General features: G+C 54.5%; 3 protein-coding genes across 4 annotated transcripts; all 3 read left to right on the forward strand.

Annotated features, from left to right (window-relative positions):
* Positions 1-2988: 2988 nt before the first annotated feature.
* Positions 2989-11331, forward strand: CHCHD10 (coiled-coil-helix-coiled-coil-helix domain containing 10). 2 transcript variants are annotated; one of them, XM_008502722.2, is made up of 5 exons: positions 2989-2993; positions 10011-10084; positions 10174-10357; positions 10569-10707; positions 11067-11331. In XM_008502722.2, the coding sequence occupies exons 2-5, from the start codon at positions 10023-10025 to the stop codon at positions 11084-11086; spliced, it is 405 nt and encodes a 134-aa protein (XP_008500944.2). In that variant the 5' UTR covers positions 2989-2993; positions 10011-10022; the 3' UTR covers positions 11087-11331. The 2 variants fall into 2 exon arrangements, with proteins under 2 accessions (XP_008500944.2, XP_030316220.1); XM_030460360.1 differs by lacking the exon at positions 2989-2993 and having other exon boundaries at positions 10008-10084; positions 10572-10707.
* Positions 11332-15794: 4463 nt separating this feature from the next.
* VPREB3 (V-set pre-B cell surrogate light chain 3) lies at positions 15795-16572 on the forward strand. The gene is made up of 2 exons (XM_008502834.2): positions 15795-15977; positions 16207-16572. Exons 1-2 carry the CDS (start codon positions 15809-15811, stop codon positions 16533-16535), a joined length of 498 nt encoding a protein of 165 aa, XP_008501056.2. The 5' UTR covers positions 15795-15808; the 3' UTR covers positions 16536-16572.
* Positions 16573-17578: 1006 nt separating this feature from the next.
* Positions 17579-19940, forward strand: LOC103536640 (vacuolar protein sorting-associated protein 29). The gene is made up of 4 exons (XM_030460358.1): positions 17579-17610; positions 17988-18176; positions 18743-18978; positions 19550-19940. The coding sequence occupies exons 1-4, from the start codon at positions 17608-17610 to the stop codon at positions 19665-19667; spliced, it is 546 nt and encodes a 181-aa protein (XP_030316218.1). The 5' UTR covers positions 17579-17607; the 3' UTR covers positions 19668-19940.
* The last annotated feature ends 530 nt before the right edge of the window (positions 19941-20470 follow it).

Genomic DNA, 20470 nt, shown 5'->3' on the forward strand with positions numbered 1-20470 from the left:
TTAATAATAAAGTGGGACTTTTGTAGAGGGTGTTCTGGGAAACACTGTCCTTGCAGAGATGGGAGTGCATGTGAGAACTGCTGGCTCCTGCCAAGGCACTTAACACAAAAGAAAGCGCATGGTGTGTTTGGGATTACAACTATTTCACAGCCAAGAAGTAGGTGTTTAGCAGTGGGAAAATGGCCCACTGGGGGTTCTGGGGGCTTGTGTGCTTATCTTCTGCAGGGGGCCCTATGTGAAGCCTGCAGAAGTCCTTTCTGCTATTACTCCTGTGCCAGGAGCTCTCTGAGCCACTCTGTGCCCATGCAGCCCTTATCCCCACCTCAGTTTGCAGCTCCCTGGATGTATGGAGGCTGCTGGCAGACAAGCACAGGTCTCCCACCCCAGCCCCAGAGCGCTGACAGCCTGACATCTCTCAGTGCAGGCACTGTCTGCTGGCCTTCCTGCAGCTCCTGCCAGACTGAAGCCAAATTTGGGGGTCAGGGATCTTGTGATGTTTGCAGAAACTTGGTGGAAGCCTTTGTGACCTTCCAGTCACCAATTCTGCTGATGGAGTGTCCCACACGTCGCTCTTCTTGCTTGTCACCTGCCTAAAAAGCCTTTCAGTCCTAACAAGTGGCAGAGCTGTGAAGGTTTTTCCAAGTCTGTCTGGCCACAAGCACTAGCTCTTCTTCCATTTCTCTATGGCTTTCCAGCAGGGAGAGACTTTTTGAACCCTGGGCAAGAGAAGTGACATCTTGACAGGAACCACTAACCAGGACTGACCTCTCAGCAGCCCCTTCCCAGGGAACATTTGGTGGAAAGAGACTGTGCAAGAGGGAATAGTGGGTCTAATTCTGCTAGGAGGTGGAATAACTCTTTCAGCTTGGGTGTGAAACTGGTGCAAGGCACTTTGGACTGAGAGGAGGTGGGGGAAGAGGTCTCAGATGAGAGCTAAGGGCAAAGGGGGTGGGGGGGAAGTGAGAGAGAAACTGAATTTAAATGGATTAAGCCTGTCTGTCCAAAGCCCTTTGTTTCCTGCCACCTCCCTGGTGTGACTTTCACAGCTATATTCTGTGTGCCTAGAGAACTGCTTTAGGTTCCCTGCAAAGTCAGCATGGAGCTTTACACCTCCTGGGCATTTCCCTGAGCAGCAGGAGGAGGGTCCAGGAGCACAAGTCCCCTGGTCAGAGAAACCCCTTTGATTTCTCTTCTCTGATGTCTTTCCTGTCCTCTTTGTAGGTGATGGCCTCATGAACTGGTGTCTCCAGCATCACTGCTCCATGGGTGACAAACGGGGATGCATTGTCATCAGGCAAGTCTCTGTTCTCACTCTTTCACTTTTGGGATTCCCCTTTTCTTTGGTCCTGGCATCTTGTTTGCTCCTAGGCAGCAAAAGTGGGTGTTAGTACAGGTGGTGGTAGGTGCAAACAAGGCTGGGAGTCACGCACAGTGAACTGCCCTTGAAAACACCAAGGATCAGAAGTATTTCTTGAACAGGCCTTGAATTACTTGGTTCTCCTCAGCTGGCAGCCCAAAGCATAGACTTGGGGAGGGGGCAAGAAGAGGGTGTGGAGTTAGGGTAAATTTGGCCTTTGGGCCTGGGCTCAGAAGTGGAAAGGCAAAGTAACATGTAAAATAATATGGAAAAAATGTCTGTTGGTCAGCAAAATGCTTTGCTTCAAAACTAATCTTAGATTTTTAAGATCTTTTAAATGAAAATGGCTGGGACAGTACAGGCTGTCCTGGCTCCAAACATCACACCTTGAAAATACCAAAGTAAAATATTTTTTTATAGACTTCAGCTTAACTAGGCCAATGTTAACAGCCTCAGTATGAATTTCCAGAAAGTTTTGCTTGATCCACTACGACTTATTTTGCACTTATTTTGTTTTACCTTTTAGAAAATAAAAAGCTCCTCCTTGACCTTAAGGAGGTTGAGCCCAGGGGTGCAGAGCCTGCCTGAGGTTGGGATCTGCCTGGCTTAGTGCCCTCGGGAAACCTGCAGGGCTGGGGGCTGCCACCTCTGCCTCCTCCAGCCTAGGAACAAGAGAGATGGTGGTGGAACCATCCTGTCCCTCTCCCTGTTGAGGTGCCCTGCATCTCCCCACGGGTCCAGTGCAGAAGTAGGTGCCTCAAGGAGCAGCTCAGGAGCTGCAGCCCATCCCTCAGCAGCTTCAGGGTCGTGCGGCTCTTCCTCCCCTTTCTCCTCCTGCAGCCCCTGTGCGACTGCAGCCAGCCCTGGGATTCAACCCCGGGAAGCAGCTCCGTGCTGGGCCGTGGTTCCAGCAGGGCCAGGCCAGGCAGCATCCCCGCAGAGGTAAACCACAATGTTTGTTGTCTCATCATCTCCTGCCCCCGTGCCAGGAGCCGAGCGCACACAAATAGTGTCGGGCTCCGGTGAGAAAGTGCTGCCTGCGAGATAAGCCAGGCAAGGAAAACACATCCATCTTCGTGTCTCTTGGCCTGAGATGGAGTTTCATCTCCTGGCATTTTCCTGGCATAGGCTCAGGGCACACCACAATTCACCTGAGGAGCCAGACGCCGGGGAGCCAGCTCCAATTCCTGGCAAGAGGTGTGAGCCCCGGCTGGTGCAGATGGCGACGGCTGCGAGGAGCTCGTGGTTGAGGCTCTGTCGGTGCTTGGGGAAGGGTGCTGAGCCCCTACGGCAGCCTGGACCTGGCTGTACAGCACCAGGGTTGTGTTCATCACCTGAGCAGAAAGGTGAGAGACCCTGCCTGGAGTCCCTGTGCCCGGCCATACTCCCAGCACCCGGCGGAGCCCAGGTGAAGAGGTTCCAGGCACAGAGCAGCAACAACAACTGGTTTGTGGGAGACACGGAGCAGGAGTATGAGAGAGGAGCCTCAACTTGCTGGGTGTCTGATAAGGCAGCTGCTAGAGCTGTCTTGGAGCACTCCCGACCTGCCAGCTCCCTGTCAACCAAACGTCCTGGTGAAACACCCCCCACCCTTGGCTCCCTCTGATCCCCTCTGAGGCTGAGCTGAGTTTGGAATGTCTCCTGGGATGTGATTCCCTCTAGCCTAAGGGGGACTGCATTAATAGGACCCAGTGTGAGGGGTGGAGGGCCTGGGGGACGCAGCAGGCAGGGCTGGTGAGATGAGGCTTTTATGAACAAGCTGGAAATGTCCCATCCTGTCCTCTCTCCCCCCCCGTCCCCAGAGCTGAGCTGTGGAATCCAGGGTGTGGGTCAAGGCCTTTCTTTACACACATTTCTGCACGGAGAGGCCAAGTCCCTGACCTCCCTCCCTCTCTCCTCTCCTCCCCAGAACAGGTACCATTCCTCCAGCCCCTTTCGGCTCAGCCTGGCTGTTGCTGGGACCCTCCAGCCCCATTTCTCAGGCACCATCCCACCATCCCATGATGAGGGGAAGGTGACCATCCCTGGCATGTCCAGGCCAGCTTAGAGAGCCAGGACCAGCAGTAGTAGCACCAGGGGTGGCTGTGCTCATGGCAGGGGAGCAGCTGGGCTGGTTGGTGCTGACAGAGCAGGAACAGACATCTACAGGGCACCTGCCAGCATCAGTGGGGCAGTGAGAATGTGAGCCAGGAGGGGAGAATGACAGGATAGCAGGTAAACTCAGTCCAGAGATAACCAGGAAGGGAGATCACAAACATGTGGGTTTCAATTGGTGTGAGTGCTCTCTGAGCTCCCTTTGGGATCCAGTGGGTGTCACAGCTGCTAGTTTGTTTTTTTGTGAGTTCAGAGCTCATGCTACCCCAGATGCTGTGGGGAAGGACATGTCTGTGACCCACATTCTGTTGCCACTGACAAATGTCATGGCAAGAAGTTGGCAGCTAGTTCATGGCAGAGCTCAGTTCCCAAGGTGCTTTTCCACTTTCCTCTTGGACATCAATTGCTGAACCAAGACTGCACTGATACAAACTCAGTGTAGACGCCTCAGATCTAGGGAAGAACTCAGAGACCAAAGTGAAGCAAGAAGGGAAATACCACTGGCAGTTTCTGTGAAAGAAAGAAAGAAAGAAAGGATAGGGTCCAGTGTTTAGTTTTTGGCTGAACATGTTGGAATTTGATGTCTGGACGGCTTTGGTAGGGCAGAGAGAGCAATATGGTGACTAAAACATGTGGGACACTTTGGAAACCAGAGACAGAGGACCCTGAATCACAGGTGGCTGTCAATTGCTTGTAAAGGCTGCAGCATCAGACTGGATCTCTCTGGTTGCTGGATGGGCTTTGTCTTTGCGTGGGAAGGGGGAGGTGGGGGAGGTTGTTGCTGTAATAACCTAGTTGAAAGCAGTAGCTGTTTATGGGTTGGTGCTAACAGCCTCCTGAAAGGTCAAGGGTGCCTCTGCCTTGAACACAGACCCCATTTGTGCTTCTGTGTTTGCTCAAGTGTTGTTTTACTACAGAAAACTCTGTGGTGTTAGCCCTGTGCTGATAGGAACCTGCTTGGGGAACCACCAATGCAGACGAGGGCATCCACATTCCACCTGTGATACCCTCCCCCACCTGTAGGTCACCAGGGTGGGTTTAAGTGGAACAGGTAAATGCAGAGATCTACCTGCACCTCCTGGAACCCACGGGCATGTCTGAGAGAAGCCTCTTCTGATGGGAAAGCACTCTCTGGAAACCCAAAGCAGAGCAGCCTAGCTCAGGTGTGCTCCAGCAGTCAGGCCCTGGGGCTGAAATGGGAAACACTTGTGATGTGAATGGATTCAGATCCGGAAGAGCCTTCAGACCAGAAGTGGGCTAGCGTGAACGAGTTAAAATCCTTTCGTTTGCTTTGTGAAATTTATTGAAAACTACATTGTTCATCTGCTGAAACTTCACAGCTGTTGAGATTGCCCTCAGGGCAAACCACATCCAAGAAATGGCATGTAGATCCTGGGAGCACAAGACTTGAAAGCTGAAACAGCATTCCGTAGTGCTGCCTTCCCTTCCTTCCCTTCCCTTGCAGTCACATCTGGACATCTGTAGCTCCTCCAGGTTTAAATGTCACATTTTTTTATCCCTCCCTTTTCTTATCTCTGGCTCTTGCAGTACAGTCACTTCATTCCACAACACTGTGTTTTGGCTGAGAAGAGATTGAGGAAGGATGCAGAGATCTGTGTGGGGACAGCGTGCTGTGTGCCATCCTGCAGTGGTGATGCCATTGGATGTCACCTGCCTCTGATCCTACTGCTCTGTTATTCCTTGTGGGAGCAGTGGCAAGGCAAGGCTGCAGGAAATGTGTCCCTTTGATCATGAAAAATCTGTGAATTCCTTTTAGTGGCAGCAACTTGCCTGTTTGGGATATTATTATTATTATTATTATTATTATTATTATTATTATTATGAGTCAGTTGCATCTTCTGTATTATTATTATTATTAGTCAGTTGCATCTTCTGCTTGCAAAAAACATAGCATAACAAAATCCTGTTTACATATTTATGCCTGACCTGAAAGCTCCATATGGACTTGGGAGGTTGGAATCAGCCACTCGGCACCAGCAAAATGAGGACTAGCCAGAGCTCAAAGATGTAAATAAAAGCAGGACATGAGAAACCCACTGACTGCAATACATTCAGTCATAAATGATTCATGCAGTAATCTTGAGTAGCAAACACAATGGTAAGAACTGGAGGTTTTCTTTCATTTTTTTTTTTTCCTGGGATTGTCCACAAACAAAAATATTGGCTAATTCATCAGACGCTTTCTTCTGCTTTGAATAGTTTGCCCAGATCCCTGAGCAACCATCCCATGCAATTTGCTGCTAACCTAAATAACTTAAATTCAGGTACACCCAGAGCACTGCCCAGATCTGCCCCTGCATGCAGTAATTAGGGTTCTTCCAAGCACAAACCTGCATCTCAGGAGGCAGCAGGCTCCATCAGCATCTCCAGATGGCTACTGCTGGCAGTGGCTGGTGGCTGGGATGGAGCAGGGATGTGCTGCAGCGTGGCAGGGCTGTGTGGAGAAGGCTTCTGGGGAAACGTGTCACTTGTGGGTGGCAACACTCCCCTGAGCAAGCACCCTGGGAATGGGCAGGCTGGTAAAGGCAGATGGGTGTTCTGTCACCTGATGGAGGGGCAGAGGCAAGAAGGGGACTCAGGGAGGTTGGGTGTTGCATTCCTTACCTGTGAAATAACCCCCTGCAGCCCAAACGCGTGGGGAATTCCTGGATCTCTTTGTAGCCGTGTTTCAGTGGTGACAGTGAGAGGGTTTCAGTGAGGCAGACTCTGAAGGGGGAGATTATTATCTGCTTTTAGAGCAATGGGGAGAAGCAGTTGGAAAAAAACACACCTGCTTTTTACAAACCTTGTCTTACCTGATCCTGCTGCTACCAGGATTGTACCACTGCACCGAGTTACTCAGAATGACTGGGTTTGAGTTTTCACCTTCCCAGCACTATTCAGGAATTAATTACTGTCAGATTTATACGTCCCTTAATCCAGAGTTAACGCTCAAGTGTAGGCAAGCCCCAACACTTGAACTATGTAAGGAGAGATCTTCTGGAGCAGGGGAAGCAGGCAGAGGCAGAGCTACTTACTTGACTGACTCAAAGATCATGTTTAGGCTGAAAATTGGGAAGTTTGGATAGGAAAGCAGTGAAGACTGTTGTGGGGATATTTAGATGCAAATAAATCCCTGCTGCACAAGTCCCCCGAGGTGAGGACAGCTCCTGGGAAGGCTGGAGACTGAACACAGTGCTCCCACCTCCAGCACTGAGGACTCTCCAGCTGGGAGCAGAGGGCTTGGGGTGGGTGGTGTGCGTGCGGGTGGAGTTGTGTACACTCAGCCTTCTCAGACAGCCACAATAAATTATCTCATTAGTAAACCCAGGTTGCTGTGCTCCTCAGCACATACCCGGCCTCCCACAGCACAGAAAATCTTTGTGTCTAATTAACCAAATCAAAGGGTCCCCCAGATGCAGCTTAGAGGGATGCTCTCAGCTTGAAACCCAGGCTCCTTCAGCAAGTTGTTCAGCGTGTAGTGGAACTAATGAACCTCGGTTTCCTATGGCTGGATGTCTGGCATTCCCTACGCCCCCTGAAAGTCCCTCCTCTCTTCCCCCCGCTCAGCAGATGCCCAGATTCTTCCTATGGCCAGGGACAAGCAAGAAGAGAAGCCAACAGCTTGGTACCCCCGGCCCTACAGCCTCACATGCTGGTGGCAAAGAGCTGATCTCTCACCCTGGGGGTCCCTGGCAGTGAGGGGCTCCCTGAGGTCACCTTTTTCTTCCCTCCTTTTTTTTCCTCATGTCTTTAAGATCTGTTTCCCCTCAAATCCCTGTGGCTCAGCGTGGCAGGATGGGGCTGCCCAGGGAAGGGAAGGAGCACTGCTCCCCTGGGATGCAAGGCTGGGAAAAAGGAAAAAAAAGCAGGTGCTGCTGCTGCAGGGGCTTTCCAGTTACATTCTTCTGGTTTGACAATGTCTTGCCTCCCTCTCCGCTTCATTAGTGGCTGAAAGACAAGCAAATGCTGAATGTAAAATGCTGCTGTTCCAGCTGAAAGCAGAACTGCACAGCACAGCTCCAGGGGCAGGCAAGCTCCCTGGCACTATGGGAGAAAGGATCTGGGGCTGTTACCCCTCAGAAGAAGAGACCAAAGTTGTATTTTTTTGAGGCACAATACCTTCCCTCAGGAGCACAGGAGCTGCGGTTCTCCCTCCACCCGCCCAGCTCCTGTGCTGGGGGATGGCTTGCTTTACAAATGCTTTTCTCTTGCCCTCGTGCTGGAAATTTGATTCTACAAAAACACTTACACAGCAGCTAATTGCCAGCCCTGCAGTGACTTAGCTCTCTAATTCCTGCCAGTCAATGAACCAGCCCAAAGAGCTAGTTTTCATAACTTGCTGAATGTATGAACACAGCCCTGGAGACATTACATAGCTGGGATTTTTAAATTTTTTTTTCCTGGACAACTTCTGGATCCTTCTCAATTTTGGAAATTTCTTTCACTCCATAGGGCATATGGAACAACAAAGAAACAAGCAGCCAGGCCCATCCCAGTGAGACATCAATCAGACCTGGACCCACAGAGACCTCAGAGACCAGATGGGGTGCCAGGGAAGAGATGATTGTCAAGAAATTGGTTTGAAGGTAAATCTGGTGTCATCCAGTCTGTCTGTTCGTGATTTGAGGGCTTATCATCATCTTTCCATGGATTCTTCCTTCCCAACTATGTCCACACCTTGCACAGGTTTCCTTGATCTGCTGGTTTGTATCCAGAGGGCTGCTGCAAAAATTGTTGTGCTGGTCACTGGCTCAGACCACATCATTCCTCCCCACCCTGGCTCCTCCCTGGCACCCTCTTTTCTCTGCCCCAGTTGTGGACTGTTCATCTTCCCTCTCTCAGCCCTTCATTATCCACCTCTCCCCACTCATCCTCTCCCAGGCCACTGTCTCCATCACATATTTCCAGCAAGCCCCTTCATGCTCTGTCCTGCTCTGCTCCATGCCTGGGAGAAGGCGCCTCTGAGCATCAAAAAAAGCCACCACATCATCCTCCTTGAAGCTCTGCTTTGTCACAACACCTGCAGAAGCCTCCCTGGCAGAGTGCTGGGCTCTGCACATTGCCTGCCCCTGGTGCCTCTGCCCTCCCTCCTGCTGCCTGCACCCCTGCCTGCACTGCATGGAGCTTGGTCCTTCATGGGAGGCTCTGTGGCTCTTTAGCATGTGGTCAGGAGCCCAAAAATGAGCTCAGCCACATTTGGGCCAGTGGCTCTGGAAATGATGGGTTGCTTCATCTGCAAGTGCTGAGTTTGGGCACAGCTAGAAGCCAGCTCACCCTCCAATGGGTGCGTTTTTTGCCTCATCTGCCTGTGATAAACACCTGATGGTGTGACTGGTGTGGTAGGTATGAGGACCATAAACCAGCACAGTCTACTCCCCCTGTGGCTGTGAGTTTCAGTTTGCCTTCCAGGCACATGTGAGAGATTTAAAGTGGTTTCCAATTCCCTCGAGGCCTTCCTGGATGTTCCTTTGGACATAAAAATAAGAGGTTTTGCAATTGTGCTTCAAGAGCATGAAAGGGTTGTTTAGCCCGGAGAAGAGGAAGCTCAGGGGAGACCTTATTACTCTCTGAAAGGCGATTGCAGCAAGTGGGTGCTTGGCTGTTCTTCTAAATAACAAGCAACAGAACAAAAGGAAACGGCCTCAAGTTGCCCGGGACAGGTTTGGATTGGATATTAGGAAAAAATTCCTCCTCAAAAGTGTTGTCAGGCCCTGGCACAGGCTGCCCAGACATTGACAGAGTCACCATCCCTGAAGGGACCTGAAAGCTGTGCAGATGTGGTGCTGAGGGACATGGCTCAGTGGTGATCTTGGTGGTGGTGGGTTAACAGTTGGACTCCCTCGTCCTGAGGGTCCTTTCCAAGCCCAGTGGGTCTGTGGTTCTGTACAGTGGGACTGATGGAGCTGCGGGGTGACCCCTGTGCTGGAGCAGGCAGAGGCCATCGCACTGGGGAACTCAAGGCCCCTGGACCGGGGGCTGGACGGGCTCACCCGGGATCTTCCCTCGGGCGCTGTTCAACACCGGGGACACTATGGCACCCCCGACAGCGGGTCCGTGCCCGTGCCCGTGTCCGTGACCGTGTCCGTGTCCGTGTCCGTGTCCGTGTCCGTGTCCGTGTCCGTACGGGGCTGGGCAGAAGCCGATGCAGCACCGGGCTGCTACACTTGGACCCGCCGCTCTCCCGGTTCGGAAGTTTCGGTGGCCGCGAAGGACCGCGGAGAAACCAACGCGCGTCTGCGCGTCTGCAACCGGGGCAGAGCCCGGGATGGGGATGGGGATCGGGACCGGGATGGGGATCGGGACCGGGATGGGGATCGGGACCGGGATCAGGATGGGGATCGGGACCACAGCCAGGGCCCGACCCGGCGGGCGAGGGCGCCCCCTGGCGGGTCGGTGCGGCAGCGCCGGGGGGTGGGGGGGAGCTGGTTCCGGTACCTCGTTCCCCGCGGGCCAATCCGGGCCGGACCGGGCCGGTGCCTCAGCCGCGGCGGCGGAGCATGCGCGCGGCGTCACGTGGCGCCGGTTCTTAAGGCAGCGCGCGGGGCGGGGCTGGGAGAGCAGCGAGAGGATGGCGAGAGGCAGCAGGAGCGTGGGGCGGGCCGCGGCGGCACCGGCACCGGCACCGGCCAGGTACCGGGGCGTGGGGATGTGGGGGGCTGTGTGCGTGTGCCGGGCCCGTCTGCTCCTACCACCCCTCTCTGACTCGCTCCTCTCCGCAGCCCTCCCCCGGCGGCCCCGATGCCGGCGGCTCAGCCGGCGCAGCCCGGGCTGATGGCGCAGATGGCGAGCACGGCGGCCGGCGTGGCGGTGGGTTCCGCCGTGGGACACGTAGTGGGCAGCGCCATCACCGGCGTCTTCAGCGGCGGCTCCTCCGAACCGGCCAAGGCGGCGGCTCCCGCACAGGTGCGAGCGGGGCCGGGCGTCCTTGTCCCGTCCTTGTCACAGGGGCAGGGTCAGGCCTGGGAGCGGGCACCGGGGCCGTTTGGCCCCTGCGGGGAGGAGGCAAGCGCGGCAGCCCGGGGTGACGGGGCTGTCCCTGTGGGGAGCCGCTGTCCTCGCTCGGGCGTGGCTCGGTCCCCCCGGTCACCTTCCCTGACCATCCTCGTGTCCGCAGCAGCCCGTGTACCAGCAGTCGCCCTATGGTCCCTGCCACTATGAGATAAAGCAGTTCCTGGAATGTGCAACCAACCAGAAGGACCTGACCCTGTGCGAGGGCTTCAACGAGGCGCTGAAGCAGTGCAAGTACAGCAGTGGTGAGTCCGTCCCCCCGGGAGGGATGGGGTTGGGGAAGCTGCTGCCAGAGGGAAACCTGAGAGGGTTCAAAGGTTGCAGGAGCAACCCCTCGAGGTTAGGGTGCCCTTCAAGGCTTCAAACAGGAAGCAGTTCTGCCTTTCCTGTGTTCTGGAATGCAGGAAGCTTGATCCTCACCATGTCTCTGAAGGTGAGGAGGTTGTAGGTACCCTCTGGCTGCAGTGGGAAGCTTCCTGCTTTCCCTGCTTGATTCCCTAATTCCTACTGCATCTGTTAAAAGCAAAGTCTGTGTTTGTCTTTCTGGTCACTCCAGCTTGTGGAACGTGCACCTAATCCTGAACCTATCCTTTTTTCCCTGTAGGTGTTTCTTCTCTCCTGTGAAGAATCTGCCCCTCGTAGGAGTAGAGGAGCCTGGTGTAGAGCCCTGCTGCCTGCAGGGAGTGGAAGAACAAACAGACAAGGGATGAGCTGGAGGGGACAGACTGCCCAGACAGGAGTCTTTTAGTGGTAATTCGCTTCTGGACTAGTAGGGAAGGAAAGGAATGGGATTTGGGATTTGTGGGAGGTTGAAGTTCAGATAGCGCTCTATTTATTACAGAGAAATAAATGAGTTTATTAGGACTGAACACTTGTGCATATTCTTTATTTATTTCTTAAGCTAATTTTTAAGCTGTCAATGTTAACAGTATCAGCTGCTTAAAGGCCAAGGTACAATTGCATATTTTCTGCATGGTACATGGTTTCAGAGGTACAGCCTAGCAAGGTCTGTCCCTGTATGACTTAGCAAAAGTGGATCGACAGCTGAGCTGAGGCTGGATTGGCTTTGTTCCAGGCAGAGGACAGGCTGGAGAGGTAATCTGAGAAGTGTCCTACAGTATTTTCAGAAATAAATTCTTTCTCTGTTCTTATCCTTTTCTTAAGAGCTGATGTGACCCTGAAGCTAAGAAAACATGACCTGTCTGGCTGTCTAACTCATATACAGTTGGCTGATCTTACTTAAAAGCTTTAGCAGGTTATGCAATGCTCTCAAGGTCACCAGCATCAGGTTAAGTTTGGAGCTGCTTCCTCCTTAAAGTCACAGTAGTAGAAAGGTCTGAGTGCTGCCTCCAGCAGGAGACCCTGCTTCTTGTGTTGGTGTGAAGGAGAATTTTGAGGCTTCAGATGGAGCTTTGGTCTCATAGTATAATTCTTAACAGATGAATTTTCATGGCAAAATTAATGTGTTCATTGCTGACCTCTAGATGTTGAATACTGGGAAAGTTCCTGGCTGCTTACCTGAATTTATGAGGAAATTCAGGTCTAGATGGTGAAAGCTGCCAGCAGATACTGCAGGCTGGTGTTGAAAGTCTGACCCCTTCTAAATGTCAGGGCCTAAATTCCCAGTGGTATATTAATGCTCTGAGCTGTCCCTGGCCTTATCTGTGGTTCCTTGTGTTCTCCTGAGAGGCAGCCAAGGGAAAAAGTCAATGACAGAGACTCAGAGCCCAAGTGCTCTGTGCTACCTCAGTGAGCAGCCTATGTAATGAAGTTGTTTTAACTAACTCCCTTTCAGAAATAAATATTAGACTGATGGTGTGTGCAGGTCTGGGTAGAGAAGCTGTTAAGGAGAACCATCAGGAGCACCTCCAACAGGTGGGTGCTGTCTCCTGACCCATCCTGGTGAAGTGCTTGCAGTGCTGCTGCTGGAGCTGTGGGGACTCTGAATGACACTTGAAGCAGAAGGCTGCTGCCGGTCCCTGGCTGTGCTGCAGCATTTGTGTGGCTTGTTGAGGTGTGGCCTTGGATGTGTGACCCTCTGAGAGGAGCAGGGGGATCTGGGGCAGAGCCCTGGGGCATTCCTGATGGGCAGGATGAGTGCTCAGGTGGCACTGCATGGTGGCTGAGCCCTGTTCCCATCAGGGACGTCCCTCATCCTGGGGGTGCCCTTGAGCTCTGAGCTCTTCCTGCTCTGTGAGGTGGCCCTGGGCCTGGCTGGGGTGCTGGTGAGGGGCTGAGCTCTCCTCTGCAAAGAGCCTCTTATCCACTGGTCTCTCACCTGTGTGCCAAGAGCTGCTGCAGCCAACCTGTGGATGACCCACTAGCAGATAGGTGTTGGCCTTCAGCCTTGGCCAGTTGCCCCTTGGTGAGTGTGGTGAGGCTGTGCCAGCTGTGAGACTACAGACTGGGAGATGGGACTTCTTGGGTTCCTGATCCGTCCTGCTCTTCTGGATCTCAGGACTTGATGATCTCAGAGGTCCTTTCCAACCTGGCTGTTTCTATGATTCTCCACTGTTTGCCCCAAGAAAATGTCCCCTGTCTGCTTCAAAGTTCTCTACTCTGCAGGGGCTTGTGCTTGGGATGGGGTGGGAGGGCAGCAGGCACTTGCTGTACTGCTGACCAGGAGAGGTTCTGCAAACCAGCTCTTGACTTTTGCTGGTCCCTCCTTGCTGCCCACAGCCAGAACCTCTCTGAGCTGTGCTGGGAGGGGCACAGTGGGATGCAGGGGACAGTCCCACATGTGGCATACAGGGGCTGGGGCAGGGAGGGCACTCATGCCTGCACCCCCAGCTCCTCTGTGGAGGTGAGGTAGGTGCCTGGCTCCTACCTGCTAGATCAGGGTGGTGTTTGCCCAGGTTCTCTAGCAAGGATTCATAGCAGGTGGCTTCAGTGCTTTCCCCTCCTGCCAGCAGAATGGGACAAATGGATCAGTCTCTATCTTGACTGAAAACTAAAGTCAACGCTTGTTATTGGAGCAGGTGGCTCTGCCCAGGAAAGATTCTTCCTCCCCCAGGGCAGCCACCTCAGACAAACACAAAGTTCAGCCCTAGTTCTTCATGGGAGGTGGATTCTGCCTCCTCAAAGCTGCTGTGTTGTGTCCGAGTGGTTGCTAAGCAGAGCCCCTCTCCAAAGTTACATCTTTGTTTCTAGATGACAGGGTTTTCCTGGTGTGTGGGACAGTTAACTGGAAATGGTGTGTGACTCCACCCCTGAAGCAGACCCTTTTGGTGCAGGGGCTGAGCTGTGCCCTCTCACTGAGGAGTTACAAGTGACCCTGATGAGGATGTAGCACTCCCTTTCCTGTAGGAACCCTGGGGATGTGGCAGGAGGCACAGTGAGGGGCTGAGAGCTGAGATAGGATCCCCACATGCCCATTAGTAGGGCTTTGAGCTGCTCTATTACAGCCACATCTGCTGGGGCTTAGCACCAGGACTGCTCTGGGTTAGGAGCAGGGATGAACACTTTAATTTGGGCAAAAGGGTTCTGATTCATGAAGTGTCTCTGTCCTTCAATTTACAGCTATGAGCAGGAGAAAGCAGCGAGCCCTTGCTGGTCTGTACAAACTTGTCCCAGTCACAAGGGGAAGGAGCTGGAGATGATGGCTGAGTCACCAGAGAACATTTTGGCCATGAACTCTCACTGAGTTTGTCACTATTGAGAAATGCTGAGGGCTGACACACGTCAGGAGTCGGAGCTGGGGATCCAATTCAAATAGCAGAGGGAGCAAAGGCTTAGGGCCACGTGTGTCTGGTGGCATCAGGCAAAGGCTCTCAGCCAACTGTGAGCAAGGCCAGGACAGGCAGCTCCTTCCCTCTCACCACAGATAATCTGCTCTGAAACCGAGGGCCAGGATTTGTTTCAGGGGAACCCTTCTTGCACAGCCAGGAGCAGAGGACCTCTGCTGGTGGCTGTCACCTCTGTCCCATGGCTCTTCTGGTTGTGTTAAGCATCCTTGCCTCTGGCCTCCCTCCTTGCCAGCGGCATAGTCCTGTGAGAATGCTTTTCTTCTCTGGTTCATTGTAAATGGGTTAAAGATCTCCCTGTTTTTTAAACAGGTGAAGCAAGGGTGCTGATGTGCCCTGGCAGAGCTATCCCTGTTCCCTGACCACTGGGCACTGCTGCTCACCAAGGTGCCACATCCCTCATGGGGCCACCACCAAGTGATGAAGATGGTCCAGATGGCCAGCTGCCCCTGAGAGCCGAGTCAAAGCTGGTGTTTTCCCCACCTACCTCCCTGCCTCACCATACCAAACACGGGGTCAGGGAGCCTCTCCCCTCAGCTGCTCTCCAGACCTGTGGTGTGGGGGCTGCTTGTGCCAGCACTGTGTGGCAGGCAGCAAGGTGACAATGCTTGGTGGTGATGGCACTGGCTGCTGGGGAGCCCAGGGGAGGGGCTGCGTTTCCAGCAGCACAGCTCGGCCGTGGTTTCAGTACTCAGATTTCCCATCAATGGGGAATGTCCCTGCAGCTTGTTCAGCCTCTTCCAGGCTAGAGCAGGGCCTGGTCTGAACATCAGCCTGTTGGGAGGGCTGCCTGCTCCCTCTGCTCCCAGCTGCTCTGGATTTCAGACTTAGGGGGCGCTGAGCCTGCCTGTGGAGGACAAGGGGTACCACCTGGGAATGGGGCAAAGTGCCAACCACCCTGCTGCCAGGGATTGCCAAGGGCTGGAGGACTCAGAGGGTCAGGCCAGCTGTGTAGCTGTGTAGCAGGGTGTCTGTGCCCTGTGGTGGGTGCTACAAACAGGAGGGGCTTTATGCCCAGTGAGTCTGACAGCCTTTTGCTGTGACAGTCTGATGTCCTTCCGTGCAAGGCCCCAGCTGTGCTGCAGCCACAGCTCACTGCACCAGCACCCCTGGGGAGTGATTTCTGACAGGTGACTTTGACAGCCACTTGCTCATGTGTCTGCCTGTGGCTGCTGTTTTGGTACAAAAAGCTGTCAAAAGCAGCAACATCCCCAGCACCATTGGTGGTTCCCAGCCTGTGCCACAGGGCAGTCATTCTTGTCACAGCAATGGAGCTACATACAGAAGGCAGCAACGTGTGGCTGAGGCTCCTGGTGGCAAAAGGCTTGAGAGAGAAGGATGGGATGCAAGACCACAGGGAACCCTCTCTGCTCCCCCTAATAGAAGAGAGGTGGTCAGTGATGGCCCCACATTGTACCCCAGTGCCCAGGGCAGAGGGTGCTGGGGTGGGCTGTGCATGCACCAGTGCATTTGGAGGGAACAGCTCAGCACAGAGTGAAGGTGGGTGGTGGGTCACAATGCTGAGCTGAGCTCTTGCCCCACTGCTTCGAGCCCCCTCCCTCAAGCCCAGCTGCAGCAAAGCAAGAGACACAAGGAGCTGTTAATGTCCCTGAGCCCCCTGTGTCATTTACATACACCTCCCTGGTACCAGTTCACAGCAACCCAGGCTTGTATAGCAGCACAGACCTTCTCAGAGACAGCCTCTCTTCCTGTGCTTCCTGACATGGCCCTGGGTTTCATGGTCCTTCTGCTGGCAGGGACAGTGGGGACAGGTAAGTGTAGTGAGGCTGTGCCAGCTGCTGTCTGAGGAGGCCCTGGGGGCTGTCAGACAGGACTGTGCTGTCCATGGGGGTGCTGGACTGAGCAGGGCTGTGTGGTGTGATGAGCAGGATGAAGGTTGTGTCATGGGGCTGCCTCAAGGGAGCAGGGGGACATTTTGGGGCTAGGGGTGACAGGAGATGTGGCTCAGCCCATCACTAACAGCATCCTTGGTGCACGCAGCTTCCAGGGCTCAGCCTGTGCTGACCCAGCCACCCTCTGTGTCGGTGCTGCCCGGGCAGACTGCTCGGCTGCCCTGCCTCCTCAGCCCCCGCTTCAACATCAGCGAGTTCGGCATCTCCTGGTACCAGCAGCGCCCGGGACACTCCCTGAGGTATTTGCTCTATTACAACTCTGAGCAAGACAAGCACAAGTCCGACAAGATTCCTGACCGCTTCTCTGCTACCAAAGACCTATCCAGCAATGCCTGCATCCTCATCATCGCCTCTGCCTGCCAAGAAGACAACGCCAACTATTACTGCTCCCTGTCACACGCCTTCAGATGGTTTTAGGAACCTTAAACTGCAGCTTTCTGCTTTTCCCCTGGGGCCGAGCTCTGTGGGGAATGGAAAAAGCCCCCTTGTATGCTTGAGTGAGCCCAGCAGCGCTGTGTTGTGCTGAGGCAGTAGCCTCCTCTTCGATCCCAAATGTCCCCCACGGAGATTTAGAGCCTGGCAGGGTGCGGGACCTGCCCGGGCTCAGCCCAGCAGCACAGGGCAGCATCTCCTGCAGCAGTGGGAGGAGGGAGACCTCTGCCATGATCGGGCTTTCCCGAGATCTCCCAGCACCTGGCACAAAGCAGGGTTGATCCCGGCTTGGGCTCCTGCAGGGTTTGGTTTGTCTTTATTACCAATAAAGTTTAATTAGCCACGGGGTTTGTGCTGTGTGTGGGGGGGGTCCCGAGGAATCCCCGCCGTGCCTCATGTATGGGGGTGTTGCCGTGCACTGCGGTACCGCAGAGCCAAGACGGCCACGGTGATACCGCGGGGGGGGGTGTCCATCAGGATGTAGGTGGTACCCCTGAGGGAGGGAGGGGTGTCCATCGCGATGCAGCTGTGTCACCCACCCTGGGCACAGCCCGTCCTGCCCAGCCAGAGGGACCCATGGGGGGAGGGCGGGGGAGTGTATGACCCCCGCCAAGGACCTGTCCCCCTCGGGAGCACCTCCACACCTCCCCCCAGCTCCCTTCACTCTGCCTTTGCCCCTCACAGCCCCGGCGTCCCCACAGAGTCTGCGAGGAGAAGGACGCGTTTAACCACGCGCGCACTCGGGGCGCTGTGTCGGGCCGTTTCCACACAGGGAGACGATGCATTCCCCATACAAATCCACGGATTCCAGGGAAAACACAGCGCGCGTGTGTGCGGGAGGGAAGGGAAGGGGAAGGGGAAGGGCCCTTGGAGCATCCCCAGACCCGGGACAGCCGCTCCGCCCCGCACGCGTCACGTGAGCAATACCCGCAGAGTCACGTGGGAAGCTGCTGGCGCCGCCATTGGCTCGAGGGAGGGGAAAAGGGGGGCGCATCACTTCCTGGTTACCGCAGAGAGCGTCTCGGTAACGCGGCAGTGGAGCTGGCGGCGGAGCGGGATGGTGAGCGGCCCGCCCCGGGCTCCCTGCCCCGCCGCCCCGGGCTCCCTGCCCCGCCGCCCCGGGCTCCCTGCCCCGCCGCCCCGGGCTTCCCTGCCCCGCCGCCCCGGGCTCCCTGCCCCGCCGCCCCGGGGGGCAGCGCGTTCCCTTCCCCCCGGTACATGCGGGAGGGCGAGAGCCTGGCGCTGCCCGATGCGGCTGTATGTGCGGGGAAGGTCGGGCATGCGAGGGGCTGTTCCTCGAAAGCTGCAGCTGCTGTAAATCCTGCCGGGCCTGTGCTGGTTTGCCCGGCTTTGCGAACGCCGCAGGGCGGCAGAGAGGTTTTGTGATGTTAAGTACCGCGGGTTAAAACTCTCTCTTTCCTCCCGCCGTGTGCGAAGCTGGTGTTGGTGTTAGGGGACCTTCACATCCCCCAGCGGTGCAGTGGTTTGCCAGGAAAGTTCAAGAAGCTGTTGGTTCCAGGGAAGATTCAGCACATCTTGTGTACTGGGAACCTCTGCACCAAGGAGACTTACGACTACCTGAGGACTCTGGCTGGGGACGTTCACGTTGTTAAGGGGGACTCTGAGGTAAAGCTCTCCCTGCTGTTAACTCCTCACTCTGCCTCCCTGCATGCTGTGGTTCTCTTGGTGTGCTTTGTCTCCCCTTAGCATTCGCAGAGGAGTCCTTCCCCACTAGCAATTCCTGAGCCATAATTCACCAGGATAGGAAGTAGAAATGTATAAGACTGAAGAAACAGAATTATATTGGAGACCTTTCTTGTCATGCTTGCACCAGGGGAGAGCTGGCAGTGGTGGTGGGTAATAAAGTCACTTGATTCATATGAACTCTGGCACAAGTCTGTGATTGCTGTGAGACCTCTGGAGTCCCCCAGCTGGCTGTGTAGCTGCAGGAACTGGGGTGTGTGTATTTATTTACTACTGGTTGGCTTTGAGGCTTCTGGCCTCAGTGCAAATTCCCAGCTCTTTGCTCTGCAGTTGCTCTTGCTGGGGTGTGGTGTGGGCACCCAGTGGGTCTGCACCTTGAGTTCTGGAGTAGTGAGAAGAGGGTTTGTATCTTGGAATGTAGGAACCTGCATTGTGCAGGTGAGGGGAGTCTTTGGCTGGTTTATAGCCTGTGTCTTTCTACTTCTCAGTGCCTGAATTATCCTGAAGAAAAGGTTGTGACTGTTGGGCAGTTCAGAATCGGGCTGATTCATGGCCATCAAGTTATTCCCTGGGGTGATGTGGCCAGCCTGGCACTGCTCCAGAGGCAGATGGATGTGGACATTCTCATTTCGGGGCACACACACAGATTTGAAGCGTTTGAACATGAAAATAAATTCTACATCAACCCCGGGTCAGCTACAGGAGCCTACAGTGCTTTGGAAAAGTGAGTCCTGAGCTCCCCAGTGCAGCAGAACCTTTGGGCATTACCCAAACTGTGTGTGTTCAGTGTGAGGGGATGCAGAGCACTGGTGAGGTGCTGTGAGGAGCAGGAGATGGGCTCTCTCCCTGCCTGGGGAGCACAGTGGGGCTTCCCTGTTCCCAGGGTTTTTACTTGACCCATGTGTTGGGCATGACAGCCCAGCACTGGTGTGTCTGGGACTGCTTCCTGGGCCAGGAGAAGGGTGAGCTGCAGCAGCTTCTTGAAGTCCTTTTGCTTTCTGGTGTCTTCCCAGAAGCTGTGTGCTATTGTTTTGTAGGAAATCAGACTTCTGGGGACACTGCCAGCTTGAATATCTGAGCCTGACACAACTCAGGCTGTTTAGCAGCCTTGGGGACTGTTCTGGGCTCAGTGCAGCTCTGCCCAAGAGGCTGCTGCCAGTGCCTCCACCCTGTAGCATTCACCAGACCCCTCCAGCCCCTGGCAGCCAAGCATGTTAGAACCTGTAGGCATAAGGTATGTCAACAGCAAAGTGTAAGGTACCTGGGAAGATGGTCAAGATGTGTTTTCTTTCCAGGAACATCATCCCTTCATTTGTCCTGATGGATATCCAGACTTCCACAGTTGTAGCTTATGTCTACCAGCTTATTGAGGATGATGTGAAAGTAGAAAGAATCGAGTTTAAGAAGTACTGAATCCAGCTCAGCCCTGCTGGCTGACTTCTCACCGCCCTCTCCTCCTCCTCTCCCGCAGACCACGCGGGGGAGCTGCGGGGCTGGGAAGCGGCCACATCGCTTGAGTGCTTGAGAAAAGCCGTCAGGGTTCCCAACCTCAACTTGAAGCAGAAGCTGCTGCTCTTATGAGTGGAAAATTACCGGGGTCTACGGAGGAGCTGCTTCATTCGTCAGGGAGTCACAGAGGGGGGTGATGGTTTGGCATTGAATCTCTTGTGTAAAACGAACAGAGAATAATAAATCTCTGTTTCATGTGTCTGGGTCCTGTTTGTTATGCTTCTAAAAGAAGAGAGGCTGGAATTTGATGTGAGGAGGCTCTGGGGGCTCATAGGAAGCTGCTGTTTGCTTCCTGAGGTTCATCACTGGAACCTGCCAGAGATGCCCAAGGACTTAAGCTGCTTTGGCAGACCCATCCCACCTCCTCCTTGAGAGCAGCAGAGAAAGGCAGAGGCAGCTCTGGGAAGGGTGGTGAGGAGAGCTGGGTGCTGGGGCTGGGTGGGCTCAGAGCCAACAAGAGTTGGTAGTGCCCAGAGCACTTCTTTTTGTCCCCAGGTGCTGCTGAGCAGTCTGAGTGTTTGTGCTGTTGGAGTGATGTGACATTGGCACAGGAGCTCTCTGGGTTGCACTGGGGGGAGTGTGCAGGGCTGATGGTGGGTGAGGAGCCCTGCAAAGAAGCCTCTGGGTGGGAGGTCAGGGGGAGCATGGCTGGAGGAGCTGTGCTGCTGTGGAGGGATGCTCAGTGGGTGTCTGGGTGATGCTGGAGT

This window comes from Calypte anna, chromosome 15, assembly GCF_003957555.1.
Source record: "Calypte anna isolate BGI_N300 chromosome 15, bCalAnn1_v1.p, whole genome shotgun sequence".
Classification (NCBI taxonomy): Eukaryota; Metazoa; Chordata; class Aves; order Apodiformes; family Trochilidae; genus Calypte; species Calypte anna.